General features: G+C 44.1%; 1 protein-coding gene across 27 annotated transcripts in view; it reads right to left on the reverse strand.

Moving 5' to 3' along the window:
* Positions 1-252: 252 nt before the first annotated feature.
* TJP2 (tight junction protein 2) overlaps positions 253-16326 on the reverse strand; it is a 115762-nt gene continuing 99688 nt past the window's right edge. For 11 of the 27 annotated variants that reach the window (XM_023627247.2, XM_070248662.1, XM_023627249.2 and 8 more), the window contains 12 exons: positions 14976-15084; positions 13629-13839; positions 12731-12918; positions 12175-12270; positions 11104-11183; positions 10477-10687; positions 7883-7983; positions 6462-6674; positions 5139-5249; positions 3711-4040; positions 2282-2367; positions 253-1241 (listed from right to left, as the gene is read on the reverse strand). In XM_023627247.2, the coding sequence (XP_023483015.1) occupies positions 1076-1241; positions 2282-2367; positions 3711-4040; positions 5139-5249; positions 6462-6674; positions 7883-7983; positions 10477-10687; positions 11104-11183; positions 12175-12270; positions 12731-12918; positions 13629-13839; positions 14976-15084 (1902 nt within the window). In that variant the 3' untranslated portion in view covers positions 253-1075. The remainder of the gene's footprint in view (positions 1242-2281; positions 2368-3710; positions 4041-5138; positions 5250-6461; positions 6675-7882; positions 7984-10476; positions 10688-11103; positions 11184-12174; positions 12271-12730; positions 12919-13628; positions 13840-14975; positions 15085-16326) is intronic. The other 16 variants (XM_070248657.1, XM_070248655.1, XM_070248658.1 and 13 more) reach the window with 2 other exon arrangements.

Consider the following 16326-nt stretch of genomic DNA (forward strand, 5'->3'; position numbering starts at 1 on the left):
AAGTAAAAAACAGAAGTGCAGACACAGTATATCCCCAAGCATAACACACAAACCTCCATAAATACATATTGGAGGAAGTGTACCAAAATTATCTGAGGTGTGGGATTATGGGTAATTTTTAATTTCTTTTTCATATATGTCTCCATTTTCCAATATTCAGCAATGAGCCCATTCTCACTTTTATGATCAGTAATTGAAATAAAAGTTGCCTTTAAAAATAGCAAGTAGTGTAGAAATCCACCACAGGGCAAATTATTGATTGCAATGTCCTCCTCTTTATTAAATTATAAAACTGAAGTCAATACACACACTTCTGGAAATAAAATGTGTTTTTCTTGAGTCTCTGCTTTTGTGGGGCACAGGGTTTTAAACAAAAAATTTCTATACCAACTTCTTGGTCTTCAAGCTAATATTTAGCACTGGTAGCCAAACTACCAAGTTTAGCTATTATGTATATAGTCAGAATTTGTGGAAAATATTACAAAAGCAATGCTTTGAAAAGATGACACAGTGCACAGAAAACCATAGCTATTAAACTGGTATAAAAATTTAGTCAAAATGTTTTAGTTCATTATGGCTTTGCATAAAGCTTCAAAGAAGAAAATTTAATACACTTCTCATCAAAAGGCACTTAGAGTTGTAATAAAATACTTCTTTGAATTTGAGTCTGACAGTATTCTTATTCCATTTTTTACCTTCTGTCTCACACTGAAACAGTCCTTGAAGGCAGCTATTAATAAGGAAAAATAGTTATCACGTCTTAATATACATGTTAAAAATAGGCAAACAGAATTAATACAGATTTTGGTCCACTGAAGCAGGTAACAGTATCAGACTGTAGTGTTTCTCTTAATTCTGAGTAAAAAGCCATCAACTCCCCAGACCCAGTCCCCCAAACAGAGCCTTCAGTTCTTGACGTGGGCTGGCTGTCCCCTGGGCTCCCCGTGAAGGAATGGGGGCTCAGGTCCCTCTGCATCTCCACAGTGCATTTTAACCGGAAAGCACGATCCCATGGCTCAGCGGGAATGTTCTCTGAGGCGGCGGCAGCGGGGCACAGGAGTTCGCTCCCGGGCATCTATAATTCCGTGTCCCGGTATCGGGAAGGCTGGCTGTAGTACCCGCGCTTTGACTGTTCTGACAGCTGCTGGCGGTATTCTTCCTCCTCGGCGTCACTTTCATAACTTCCTCTGGGATCCTGATAGAGTCTGGAAGGAACTTTCTGTGGCTCAGGGGTTCTGGAACTAACAAAGTGAGAGGGTTAAATGCATCCCAAAGCTCACCAAGGGCCTCCAACTGCTCCAGCTGCCCATGGGGGTGTGGTGATGCGCACAGCAGGCAACTGCCCAAGACAGATGGCTTACTGAGCCACCCTCCATGCTGACAAACCAGGGGCACTCGGCCCTGCTCCAGGTTCACACAGGGATGAGGGTAGTAGGTTAAGGAGGGAGGAAGTGAGTGAGGAAGCCAGCCATGCTCCCTGACCTAGGAATTCCCCAGCTGGACTGGGGGGGTTGGGGGGCCCTCCTCATCCCTAAGGCCCCCAGTACAGCCTCACCCAGTACAGTGAGCTCTCGGCCAGTTTCTGTCAATTATACCAAACCCCCTTTGTTGCCAGGGGAGACCTGGTCGGCTGTGCAACTGTCTGGTAAAGAAGAAATTTGCCTCGAGTTTTCTAATGCTGTAAAACTAGACTCTAGCTTCCAGTCAGAGTGGCTGCAAGAAAATGCGATTTATTTTTTTCTATTCTCAGAAGCAGGAAACGATCCAGTGTAAACCTCAACAGGAAGATGCTGTGATAATTCCTGGTGCTTAGGGAGCACTTTAAATATAAAGCATCTTGCTTATACCAGTCAACTGATTGTCACCTTCCCCTCAGGCCACAGTTCAACCCAAGTGGCCTGACCTTGCGAGGTGACGCAAAGGGATTAAGGAGCTTGGCTAAGAGACAGACATCAGCGACAAACAGGTCCAGATCCCAGGAATTCAGCTCATGTGCTACCCTACTACAATTTAAAAGAACTGCGCTCCAAGGTGTCAAAGGGGACTGACTTGAAACACTGATGATGCTTCCTCCGAGTTTTTAGCACACAAGCAACATTACTGTGAATTTTTGACTCTATAATCTTTACAACTAAAATTGACTAAATAAGTAAGGTAAACAGTTGACCAGGAAAAAAAATCTTCTTGTGGCTCTGAAATGTAGGTGAAGAAAATTCTTTCTTAGGAGTCCAATTCCTAGGCAGGCCCCTTTTCAGACTGCTTTCTGCTGAGCAGCCCTTACCTTGTGTACTGGGGCGGGCCAGGGTCTGGTTTGTGTGTCTTGATGGGAACTGCATAGATATCAGGATGCTTCTGAGCAATTTCAATCTGTGGTGATGAAGGGAAAAAAGAACAAGAGGGAAAGAATGCATCATTGGACAGTCGGCTCGCTGGCCTTCTGCTGGTCCCACTCTTTCCCCACATCCTATTTCTTTTCCAGTCCACTTCAAGAAGAAGAGGAATCGTAGACACAGCTCTCTAGTTTCCATGGTTGTGTGCGATGCCTAGTGGTACATGTCAAATAGAAAAAAAATCTTTAAAAGCAATGAAATTCTGCCACATGCTACAACATGGATGAACCCTGAGGATGTTATGCTAAGTGAAAAAAGCCAGTCACAAAAGGACAAACTGCACGATTCCATTTATATGCAGTTCCTAAGCAGTCAAATTCATAGAGACAGAAAGTGGAATGGGGGTTGCCAGGGGCTGGGAGATGAGTAATGGGGACAACTGTTTAAGAGATACCGAGTTTCAGTGGGGGAGGATGACCAAGTTCTGGAGGTGGATGGTGGAGCTGGTTGCACAAGAATGTGAATGTACTTAATGCCACTGAACACTTAAAAAAGGGTTAAAATAGTAAAGTTTATGTTACCTATATTTTACCACACACACACACACACACACACAAAAATGTGACAGACCTGAATAAAGAAAACACTCATATCTATTGGGCAGAATATGCTCCATGGACCTTTTAAATTCTTCTTTGACTTTTGAAAGGTTATATGTGCACATGGTACAAAAATTCAAACAGTATCAAAAAGCACAATCTATGGGCCTTTCAACTTTAGCACCCAAGGTTTGCTTGATTTCTGTGGCAAACTTGGGAGCAAAATAAACTCAAAGTCCCAAACAAATATAAAAATGCTTTGTTTTGTGTTTTGCTCCCCAAAGCCCCAGTACATAGCTGTGTATCCTAGTTGTAAATTATTATGGTTCTTCTCTGTGGGTTGCTGCCTCAGCATGGCTTGATGAGCAGTGCCATGTCTGCGCCCAGGAACTGAACCAGCGAACCCTGGGCCCCCAAAGTTGAGCCCGTGAACTTAATAAGCACTCGGCCACGGGGCCAGCCCCAACAAATGTTTTAATGAAAAATAACTTCTGAGAGGCACTGATTCTCTTATCACACTTCCCCATTCCAGAACCTGATATAAAGTTCTAAGTATGAAGAGCAGAATCTTATTCACCTATCTCATTGGCACTGAGATGTACTGAGAGTTGACGACCTGGACATGACAGACACACAGATGTGCCTTTGGTCCTGTGCATGTGAACATCCCTTTCATGTCTGTGGCATTGGATAAAGGACTGCGAATCACTATACTGAAACGAAACTTTAAAATTCTTATTGTTGACACACTAACATAATCTAGTGGTTTCAAAACAATTACCCTTGCGTTCTGTGCTTCCTGGAGCTCTTGCATTCTCTGTAACCTTGCCTTGTGATCCATCTTCTCAAATATTTTCACTTTGCCCAGGACGGACTTGGGCGCGCTGTCTTGCCCCTCCCCGGCCTCTCCCACCTCCTCACTCTCGGGCGGAGGGACAGGAGTGGTGGGCTTCAGGATAGACCGGCCGAGGGCAGGTTTCGCAGCAACCGGAGGAGGACCACCCTTGGGAGATGCCCCGGGAACTTCATTACCAGTCACGGCTGAGGGGTTTGAGTTGTATTCGTAGGATCTGGAGAAGTCAAAGAATTCTTCCCTGTTTTGGGTTTTGGCCTGCAGACAGCAATGACGCATTTTTACTTTGGGCTTTCGGTTTATTTTCAAATCTATATTAGTGATTTAATACACTCCATTTCCTGATCAGTTTCCAAAGGCGGTCAACGAATACCATTCTGACAAGTAATCCAAGAGCCACTGGTCGGGCATCCTGAGTCCCACCTCACTTCCTACAGAAGGGTATTAAGAGCTCTAGGAACCCGGGAGGGTGTGGGGAAGTGCTGGGAGGCCTGCCAGTACTCAAGGTCGGTTAGACTTCATCTGTACTAGAGAAGATCACAATGTTGGAAAGGACCTCCGAACAAGTCAGGCTTTAGGGTCGGACCTGAGCTCCTGAGTTCACACCTCACTGAGGTGCACACCTTGGCCTGAGGTGACGCCCATGTCCAGCCATGCATGAGTCTGGGGTGCAGAGCGGGGAAGGCAGCCTATCCTGCTAATAGTCACTTTTCCTTCATCCTTCGATCCTAGACCTGCTGTAAATTTTCACTGATACCTTTTATGAGGTCACCAATTACTTCTGACAGCTCACACAATCAATTACTACTTTCTTCTCATCTAAAGTATTGAGTTAAAAAGAGAAATTGGATTGGGTTATAAGGAAAAGCCTGTGGTCACAGCTTTGATTCAGAGGGAGTAAGGAATCATATGATATATGCCCATGTGTCCTTATATTGATTCTGTTCTGAACATTTATTTAAAAAGTAAATTAAGCAGGCCTCGTAATGAGAGGCACTGTAAACAATGGTAGTGATTGTTTTCTTGAGCAAATCACCAGGAAATATTTTCTGGTACATTTAAATCAAATTGTGGCCAGAAAACTTTAATTGGACAGAAAGAGAGAAACAGATTCTGAGACTGGTGATTCTGGGCATGCAGTAATTGCCAAACTTTTATTCTTTCTACATAAATAAATAAATAAAACAAAATAAACACTAATGGTTCAAAAATTGTATGCTCTTCTAAAATTGCCTTTCCCTCCTATCTTTTCGCCCGTCCCTAATTTGGGGGTTCACTTTGAGTGACAGGCTCTAAGAGAGAACATAGGGCGTCCGCTTCCTCTTCCTTCCCATCCTGGGCTTCCCAGCCACGTACCTTGGGCGGCTCTGGCTTGAAGGCCGGGGGCGGGCTATTGTCCCTAAGTTGATCTCTGCTAGCCGCCCTCCTCAAGTGAGCTCGCGGCTCTGGGCTGGGTTTCCTTATGCTCTACAAGACACAAAGGTTCATTCGCAACAAAAACATCCCAGCAGAGAGGAGAGAGCACTCGCCTGCTTTGCTGGAGTTCTGTGAACTTGCCTAAGTTCAGAAGTTGAGGTTCGTAACCTGTATAACAGTTGGTACCTTGCATTAAGTTGAGATTCACTCAGCGCTTCTTTACTGAAAGGGCAGATCCCAGGCATATTCCCGTTGGCAAATGCTTAGGACACATTTTTTTGAAAGTAACTGCTTTGATGGCAGTAGTCTCTTCCTTTAAAGGACAAAAAAAGTCCTCCTAAAGTCTAAAATCCCTTTTGTCACTTACAGCTTAGCATTTGTAAGCATTAGCTCCTCTATACCTGTAGACATTCAGGAGTTAAGTTATTCTTTACAACTTGTCCAGCAGTATGTATTAATTTTTTTGTCATGGTGGGTTTTATGCTCCTTTCAACTTATTTTTTGCTGCTTCTATTTCAGAAAGAATACAATCATTCACTGGAAGGAGCTAACTTGCTAAAGGGAAATCCACAGGAATAATTATCCAAATACACGGATAATCTCGTCTACAAGGATCATCATCCCAGTGTTCTCAGAGCTGCAACCAACAACTGCTCGGGTCCTAACTGAGTGCCTGTCCAGGTGATTTCCAGGATCACAGAAGCTGTCTGTTCACTGGCCAGTGGAGGCATAGTACATGTGATCAGATGTCTATTTGATCATGAACTCAATTTAAAAATTGAAACACGAGACAAGGAAACTGATGGGGAAACACTCAGGAGCTTTGGCAAGATTAGAAAGGTTAAAGGTAGGCTGGAGAAGAAAAAGCGAGGATACCTAAGAGTACAGAGAGAGACCTAATCAAAGGTTACAAGTAAATACAACAATATTGTGTTTAAAAATACTGTTCCATGTGTAATTTGGACAGCCAGCACGTAAGGCCGGTCAGGTTCTCCATCCTGCCCGAGGGCATCAGTGTGATGAGCAGTGACCACTCAACCTCTCCCACCGCTTAGTCCCTGCCCCGCTTTCCCATGGAGCACAGCCACAATCAGACAGGCTTTGACTGGGAATGAGAGATGCCCTAGAAGTCATCTGTTCTAGCCCTTAGGAATACCTTCCACGGCGCCCTGAGTGAACAGCTGTCTGGAAGAATTCAAGTGCAACACCAGAACCGCCTTTTCCTGCCCGTGGCCTTGCAGCCTGTGGCCTGCCTCGCCTCACCTCCTCGTGCTGCACCGGCTCCGAGGAGCGGGTGATGGAAGACACCAGTGGCTCCTCAGCTGGCTCATCCAGCTCATTGTCAGTGTAGGCACCTCCTTCGCCGTCGGTGTCTTCAAAGTCACTGATGAGGCGGCTGTCGCAACTCAGATAGTCCGCGCCCATGGCGGTTAAGTAGGACATGCGGTCTTCGGGGTCATCATCCATCCCTTCCATCTAGAGGAATTTGTTTCGGAGGGTCAGTGGGGTCTGACATGGCTCCTGGGAATGGGGACTCAAGAAAATTCCCAAGGGCAGAGCCAAGTGACTGAAACGTTGAGATGTTCTAGAAAGGGAAATCACCTTTATTTTGCTGAAATCACTTCACTTTAAATTACTATGGTAATTTTTGTGCAGGGATTCAAATAAGGAACCCTCCACCCTGCCTATACTTGCTACCATCCATCCACACACCGCTACTGAGCCACACTTCCTCAGATTGTTGGGCTTTTCCTCCAGAATCTGGTTCCTTTCCAGCTTCTTCTGCTGGTGCTTGTCTCCTAGTAATAAATGCACGCTGCCCCGTGCTGCACACCTCTCCACTCATCCACAGCTCCTCAATCCTGAGGGCAGCAGCTCCGCCTTACTCAACTTGCTCTCAGCATGGGGGCCAGCACAGAGCCTCAGCAGGCTGCAAGCGCTCAGGAGATGCTAGACACCTTCGCTAACACACAGTTCCCAAAGGGCAAGACTACGACTCAACAACCTAACTGGTAACTGAGTCCCTTCCGCAACAAAATCGTACCTCTAACGTCGCACAAACTGCCTCAGTTCAGCTGGCCTGCACTAGCACCGAAGGCGCCCAGAACCAGAGGACTTCTATGACCTCTCTGCTTCCTCCCTGCAGCAGAGCTGTGCGGAAACCACCTCCACCGACGAGAAGCTGGCCAGCTGGGGGAGCCTCCACGAGCTTCTAAGCCCTCTGATCACCTACTCAAATCCAGGACACGTGCTCTGCCAACCTTCTTTCTAAGCAGATGATTCCAACTCCATTAGCTTTTCCTCCTCCTATTAATTTTTACCATGTTCTCCACGCCCCTCAACCTCACCTCTCCCCTCCACTCTGAGTTCCCGCGTCTTTAGTAAGCGGTGGAGCTCAGCACAGGATCTTGTAAGCTCTGATTAGTGTGCTTGGAATACAACACTAGTTACTACGTTAACAGTGAAAGGGAAGTGAATGTAGGGTTGCATACGTCACATTCTGCTCTTCTGTTAAAAGGCGCTTCGTGGTATTACTTTTCCAGAGAATTTATAAAATCTCAAACTTGATGAACGCACATGTGGGCATCACTTGAAATGGGCACGGGTTCCCTACATTCACTACCCTCTTGAGAAAACACTCAGGACACGACTCTCACCTCGGAGCAGAGTATCATGCCACATACCTTTCCTTCGGAGACCCACACGGCTTCTCCCTGCTGCTGCTGAATTGTGTCCTTCAAGCTGCCAAACCAGCCATCGTTGGCTGAATTTAGGTTGATTGTAGCTACAGAAACGTAAACACAAAGGTCTATGTCAATTTCCAGAGCAATGTTTAGTACAAATGCTATTTGACGTAATTTACAAGAATTTCTGTCATATTTGAATTAAAACTTTGGGAAGGGGGAGCTTTGGCAAACTCAAGAGAAAGTGTGCACATATTTGAACTCTAAACCCTTTTAGCTGAATGTAATTAAAACTCTTTCCCATCTAGCTGTCGGAGTTTACAATACAGACAAATGTTATAAAGCTAAAAATGGATTAGCTCCTTTTCAGAATGTCTATTTATCAGAAAGGTTACCTTTAAAAAATGTTTTTAAAGAATGTGTTTTCAGGAGCAAACAACACATCTAAAATAAATATAAAAAATCATATTCTAAAGATCACTACATAGACATGTATATAGTAAGAAAAATATACAACCGATGGACTATTATCTCCAATAAAATACTAAAGGTAACATTTAAATGTATATCGTTTTGATAGGCTTAAACATTTCAGAATACAGACACAGATTAACTGAACTGTACAGGTCTGTATTTGTGGAATATATGTTTTCTGTTCAGAACAAACTATATCTTACATAATAGCCCTTACTATGGATTGACAAAGCACTTTTCCAAATACCTTACATGGATTAGTTCATTCCATGCTTAAACAAACCTTGCAAGGTGGGTATTGCTATCATTCCCATTTTACAGATGAGAAACTGAGGCACAGAAGTGAAAGTAGCCCAAGGCCTCATACCAAGCCAGTGGAGAAGCCTGGATGCAAACTTGGAAGTCTGCTTTAAGAGCCCATGGCCTTCTAAAAACATGAATTTACAGCACCAACATAAAATGCCAACCAAGTGAAGATACGCAATCATTCTTCAGCAATATGTATTTATGGACTTAATGAGGATAAGCCGGACAAGCAAAATTGGGCCTAAAATTGTCAAACTGCAGGTAAATTAGGATTTTTAAAAACCATATTGGCATGGCTTTTTATTTGGTGTATCACATTACGTGTACCACTTGAAAGAAACTGGAGCTTGTTGGTTAGAAGTCGCCCGGCACCCTGCTCCATCGATCCTAAGTCTGCTTACTCCTCTCCATAGATGGCCAAGAAGAACCAGGAAGCAAATTTTCTAAGCAATTATGCTTCAACTTTTCTCCCTAGTAACACATAGCCTTCTTTCATTTAGAAAGTTCTAACAGTGACCTTGGAAAATCCTGAATGGTCTTACAGTTTCCTCAGTTATTAATTATTTATAACACTAGAATGAACTGAGACATGGGACAACTCAAAGGAAGTTACCCTCGACTCCTTGGAGTTGTATCCTTATCATGGTACTTTGCAGAGATTACTGTGCTCTCGGGAACTACAGAAGTGGGACTGTGCACCCCACACACAAAATGAGTGATTTGTACTAAATGTACACAGAACATTAAGCTGCCTTTTGAGCTGCCTTGAGCTTTATGTTGGACTTGTCTGAGATGAGTACAGTCTGTATTTATCATGAGGAAAACCTAACGTTAAAAGGGCTATTTATGAAATGTTGAAAATATGTTCATGCCCCCTGAAAAAATAAAGTCATAAAACCTCTTATTGAATTCCCATTGAGTCAAACATGTGGGGCAGGGGGGCGGGGAGCTTCACAGTAGCTAATTTCCTAAGCCCCATATAAAGGTAACATCCAACTATGTTGGCAACATCTAACTCATGCACTTGATCTTCTTTTTTTTTAAGGAGTAGATCTTTTTTAAGGTATGCTTTTTTTTTTTGTTGAGGAAGATTAGCCCTGAGCTAGCATCTGTTGCCAATCTCCCTCTTTTTTTTTCTCCTCATGGCCCCAGTACATAGTTATATATCCTAGTTGTAGCTCCTTTTCCCTCTTCTACGTGGGACGCCACCTCAGCATGGCTTAATGAGTGTTGTGTAGGTCTGAGCCCAGGATCCGAACTGGCAAACCCCAGGCCGCCAAAGCGAAGCACTCAAACTTAACCACTACACCACTGGGCCGGCCCCACGTGACCTCTTTTTGACAGGTGGGTACACAACTACGATGCTGCCTTTCCTTTACTGGGAATCAAGTACCTTTAGTTTACAACATGTTAGCTTTCACTCATTAGGTTTTTTAATAATTAAACCAAGTTCCCACCACTTTGTAAGTTAGTATGCATGGATGGTAAGTAGAGAACAATGACACAATCCATAGACATGTGGGTGCTAGGTCATGCGCTGGCCTTGCAGGCCCCCACAAAAATTTGAACCTCATCAAAATGACCAATTATTACATGTCATGGATCTTTATGATCATTTTCAAACATTCAAAACTAAATATACAAAAGCCATGAGTCTCATGTACTCATTTTTTAGGATTAGCTACTTTTCAAGAAATCATCAATAGGATTTCAGATTACTATTCTCTATGCAGATGGTTCTCTTATTTCTTTCATTCTTCAATTCTCTATTTCTCACTTTTGAGCAAAGAGGCTACATTTTACATTTCACTTACCTGTGAAAAGATGTGCACAAGTTTTCTTAAGCTTGTTGGCTTGATCATATAACTTTCGGGAACTTTTGTTGGACGTTGGATTCAACCTCTGTCTCATGGTTTTGACCCCCTGTCTAGAGTCTGGGTTGAAAAAGATGACAATCGGGAACCACTGAGTATAATTCAACAGGTCCACAGCTCTAGGAGTCACGTCCAGCAGTGCGTGCTTATCCTGTTAGAAATGGGGAAAAGTCACGTAAACGAGCATATAAAGTCGTATAGCATCGATGAGTTTGCCTTAATAATAAAGGCTGCATCAGATAAAACTTGTCAGTTTCAATCAAAAAAGCAGAGAATGTTTGCCTCTATATTATGTCCACTTTAATATTACCAATCTGTTAGAACTTCTGAGAAAATGAATTAACAGGTTATTTGGTATAATGCTGGGAACTCTGAAAAAAAAACCCAACACATCACGGCCATAGAACATCGACTGGTTTCCACACAATGACACGGTTTGCATTTATAGTCATCTTTTATCATTAACATTTAATGATTATGAAAATGCAGATTCTGTTCTAAAATAGACTGTGGCAAATCACGACCCAATTCTTTCTGATAACATGGGCTTCAGATGAATTTGCTCACCTGTTCAATAATTTGCCTCACGGTATTTAACCGCACCACCCCGCTGGATTTCTCGGATCCTGCATCTTTTGGTTCAGTTTCTGTAAAAGCAAAAAAAATTGGCTAAAAAATTTTTTAGAAATTAGTGACAACCAAATTCTCCAGCCTACCATTAGGAGCGATGGGACACTGGACATTATGTGCCTCCTATGGAGAGGCAATGGAAAGGACCCACACCACTGTTCAACTGAAGCCCAATCAGAAGGAAACAGGCCAGTACAACAGGGAACAACCCATGAGACAACTGGCTTGGACTTTTCAAAATTTCAATGCCACAAAATAATTTAGAAAAAAGGAGGGGACTAGAGAGACATAAAAATCAAATGTACTGCAGGGGTGGCCCGGTGGTGTAGTGGTTAAGTTCATGTGGTCTGCTTCAGTGGCCTGGGGTTTGCAGGTTTGGATCCTGGACGTGAACCTATACACCACTCACCAAGCCATGCTGTGGCAGCATCCCATGTACAAAAAAATAGAGGAAGCTGTGTTAGCTCTGGGACAATCCTCCTCAAGTAAAAAGAGGAAAATTGGCAATGGAAATTAACTCAGGGCCAATCTTCCTCACTCAAAAAAAACCACAAAAAAATCAAAGATACTGCATGACCCTTGACTGCATTCTGAATTAAAAGAAAAGCTATGAAGGACATACTTGGGACAATTGAGGAAATTTGAAAAACAGACTATATAGTAAATAATACTATTGCACCAGTGTCAAATTTCTTGGCTGTGATAATGGCAGTGTGGTTGTGCAGGAGGAGAATATCTTTGTTCTTAGGAGATTCACAGGGTAAATAGTGTTACAACACGTGCACCTTAAATTTTCAAACAGTTCACCAGAAATTTAAAAAAGTGTATAACTATGTGTGTCTACGGGGCGGGGAGGGGTGTACAACGGCAAAATGGTAACACCCAGTGATGGTGACTCCAGGTGAAGGGTATGTGGGTGTTCATTATTTTTTCAATTTTCCTGCTAAATGTTAGATATTTTTTAAAATAAAAATTGGGGGAGGAAAAAAATATCCCTGACAGACTTACTAGCAGTTTGGAACAGGTCAGGTAACTCATTCGCCAGCTTTTCCAGCGCGATATCTGCTATGGGGCCAAACAAGACCACGGGTCTCTTGAAACCAGCTGAAACGAAATGAGAAAAGCCATGAAAACACGTATTACGTAAATGGGTATATACAACGTCCCAGCTGTTAAGACAAGAACACAAGTATTTCACAGGCTATCGATAAGATGACTGAATGAAAGAAACTGCATTCCCCACGCCCAGTTCAGCCCAGCTCTTTCCTGAAGAACATGCCCTTACTCCCCTCGCCATCATTAAACATAAACTTCGCTTCGGGTAATAGACGTTTGGATGGTGGTATTAAAAAGAATAAATGAGGTTGAGGAAATGGGTCTCCAATAGGAGTCTGCACAGCTCACTTTCTTGTAACTCTTGTTTAAATATGATTTCTAATCTATAACCTGGCTTTGGCCTAAGTGATATAGATAAGCTTGAACTTGACCATTACAGTCTGAAAATGAAGAGAAACAGGCTCAGACCCCGGCCGGATCATTTCCTGGCCCCACTTGGCCTCCTCACCTTCTCGCAGCAAAACCCTCTCATACGCCGGGAACTTGGTACTAACAGACACAGCAGCCGTCAGGTCTTCCCGACTCTTCCTTAGGTTTTTCTTCGCGCCAGATCTCTGGCCGCGCATTCTCCAGAAATCCGCCCTGTCCCCAGCATTGTCTCTTTGGGCATTCTGAACGCTGGCCATTTGTTCAGCTCTGAGAGAAGAAACCACAGGAAGTAAACCCCTAAAGCCAGAAGATGTGCAAATGTGCGTGTCATTAACCAAATCCAGTAACACTGACATGAAGCTGGATTAAAGACAATGAGGCTTGATGATGAAAAAGTTTCACAGGGTGGGAAACATGGGGACCTTCTCTGCCCAGTGGAGGGAAAGAAAAGATGCGTGCACGTAAAATCCACTCGAAGTCGCTCAGTAATAAACATGCTACACATGGCTCGTTCTGGGAGGCTGGTATATGGTACACACACCTGAAACACCGGCTCAAGTACAATTACCTTTCCTATTCTCCCCACTGTCAGCCTCCCAGCGTTCACTGGGGTCGATAATGAGGACCGGGCACTCGACAAGGGCGGCCTGTTTCTAAGAGCTGTGCTGGTGTGCTACGGCCGGTGGCACCTGCTCATATGCTGTGCAAGGCAGCAGATGCTCCTCAGGATGTTGTTCAACGCCAGCCAAGTGCACCAACCAACCACGTGATGCTAATACAGCAAACCAGCTGGTGGCTATTCCCCGGTTCCCGGTCCTTCCTCATGAACAACACGTAGATGGTGGGAGAGGACATGAGGACAAATAACGAAGTCACATGGGGCTTTCTTTCCGACGGGGGGCGGAGGGGAAGTATTGCGGTTTATCTGTGGGGGGAAGGTTTAAGAGGGGCATGTGGGAGTGTGTGGTCCCAGATACCTGCTTTTGTTGGGGATTAAGCCTTTCTCCAACTCATTTCCGATCCGCACGGCCAGCCAGTGGCCCAGCTTGCCATCGTACAGCGTATCGACCACTCGGAAGACCTCGCCCCGGGTGAAGGCCAGGCTCTGCGGAGTCTCCTTCTCGCATTCAAAGTGGCTTCTTATAAAAAACGAGTCCCCTCTGCCACAAGCCAGTATGTCTCTATACACTGAAAGACAAAAGCACCATTGTATGTCGCATTCAGCCTGGTCAGAGGTCTTTTCTTGAAGAGGTACGAGCTTCGGCCATCTCTGATCACCCTCTTTCCCCTCTCTTCGTTCAGTGAACCCAGTGGACAGGCCCCAGGGAACCACAGATCAAGAAGGAAGAAGGACAAATACCTAAGTGCATGAGTTGCCCAGATATTTGACCAAACATTATCCTGGGTGTGTCTGCAAGGGTGCTTTTGTTTAAGTTAACATTTAACTCAGCAGAGTGAGTAAAGCAGATGGCTCTCCCTCATGTGGGTGGGCCTCATCCAAACACCTGAAGGCCTGAACAGAACAAAAAGGTGAACTCTTCCCCAAGTGAGAGAAAGCTAACTCCTCCTGCCTTTGAACTGGGACATTAGCTTTTTTCCTGCCTTCAGACTCAAATGGAAACGCTGACTCTTCCCACGTCTTGAGCCCGCTGGCCCTCAGACGGCACCCCCAGCACTGGCTCTCCTGGGTCTGAGGCCTTTGGACTTGGACTGGAACTAAACCCTTCTCTCTCCTAGGTCTCCAGCTTGCTGACTCACGTGGCAAATCTTGGGACTTGCCAGCCTCCATAACCGTGAGCCAATTCCTTATAATAAAACTCAATCTCTCGTTCTCTTTCTCCCCACCCTTCCCGTGTACATCCTGTTGGTTCTGTTTCTCTGGAGAATCTTAACTAATACAGCTGCCAATCAACCCTCGGAAGCAGACAGGGAAGATACAATCAGCTCCCTTTTTACGGATGGGAATGAGGCCTGGAAAGGGGAAGCCACGTGTCAGATGGTAAGGGTTAGCGTAGGGGCCAATGGCAGGTGTGGCCCTTGCATCTGTCGCATGGAGAACCCCAGGCAGTGCTTCAGGACAGATCACTGCTCAGAGAAGCGTTATTCCAAACTGACACGACTAGTGAAATTATTTCAGTGGATGCATAGAAAACATTTCTATAGAAAATAGTACCCGAATTTTCTCCACACACCTGTGACCCAGAGATCAAGGGTCAAGAACCAATCAATTTTTTAATATCCAGATTAGCCTATTCTGGAGCCAAGATACCTCTCTCATCTCCTCCCCTCCCCTCCCAATTAAACTAATGACCAAACGTGCTCACCATCGGCTCGGCTCTGAGCTAAAATGGTCACCACTTCACCTTTGGGGATTTCTAACAGGTAGAGAACAGCATCCTCCCGAACCAGCCCTCTGAAGTCCTGCGTGTTCACCTGACAGGAAGGGCAAACAGGAAAAAAAAAAAAAAGGAGTTTATAAAAAGGTGCCACCTGCACTTTTTGTCTGTCTGTTTTCATCAGGACCCGCCCAGAGCAGAGCTCAGATGTAAGGAAGTCCTCAGTGTGCCCACTCGAACCCTCGCAGCAGCCTGCTGCGGGCCTGGGCTGTGCGAGCATCAACCGCCCGCTCCTGCTCCTTGCACCACCAACCACCCCTTAGGGATATGCCAGTCCATCAAGGATGTGTCACGGGATCCCATTAGAGTTTCTTGTGGCTGTGTCTGTTTCCCTCTCTTCTTTGAGTCTCCCATAGAGGTAGCCAAGGGGATAACATGCAATCATGGAACAGAGAGCTATAATGCAATAGGTAGTGGTGGGGTCTATGGCAAACAAGCATGCTGGTCCAGCTTAAGATATTAACACTGTTTTTAAACTGATTCAAATAAAAGCGTGACAATAAGAATTCTGACCAAGTCTGCCTTTCTCCTCTAGCTTGTATCAACTAAATTTAGGTGTTTAATATGTTTATGAAATTGAAGACCATTAGCCTAATATACAGGCTTATATATTTAAGCTTCTAGCACACACTTATTTCCGGCAAGGAGCCCACAACATTTATTCCTCATTGATTAAGTAGCGGACACTGTAAATAGCTTTTGGAAGATGAGTTAGAAAGCAAGTAAAACTGAAATGTGACACAAAGAAAAAGACATTTTGAAATCTCAGTTCTGTACCTTTAAAACAGAATTAGTAAAATGCAAAAATTATTTTAAAGTACCTGATATTTTAATAATGAATTACAGAAGTGAAAAGAAGATTTTCTTCAATCATTGAGGACTGCAGAATCCTTTTAATCGAAGAATAATGCTTTATTACTGGAAAAAGATGATTAACTGAGCCTAATTTAATTAAGGTTAGAGTTTATGACTAAGTGAAAATAGGCATTAGACTAAAACTTACTTGGTGCTTTTAAAATAAAGCGATTTGCTAAAGCAATCACATTAACTTTTCCTTTGAAACATACTTCTGTTCACGATAACTGTCACCCCCATCTCTCCATTCCCCACTAGGGATCACTGCCTTTGGAATCGAATCCTTTCTTGTGCCATTGGTATACTACACCTGTGTCTTTATATGGACACATATATGCTTTCATATGCTGTTCATGCTTCTATTTGTTTATTTAAATAAGACAGGGCCCTAGGGCTGAGGGAAGACCTTGGGGGTCCCTCTCTC

Source organism: Equus caballus, chromosome 23, assembly GCF_041296265.1.
Source record: "Equus caballus isolate H_3958 breed thoroughbred chromosome 23, TB-T2T, whole genome shotgun sequence".
Taxonomy (NCBI): domain Eukaryota; kingdom Metazoa; phylum Chordata; class Mammalia; order Perissodactyla; family Equidae; genus Equus; species Equus caballus.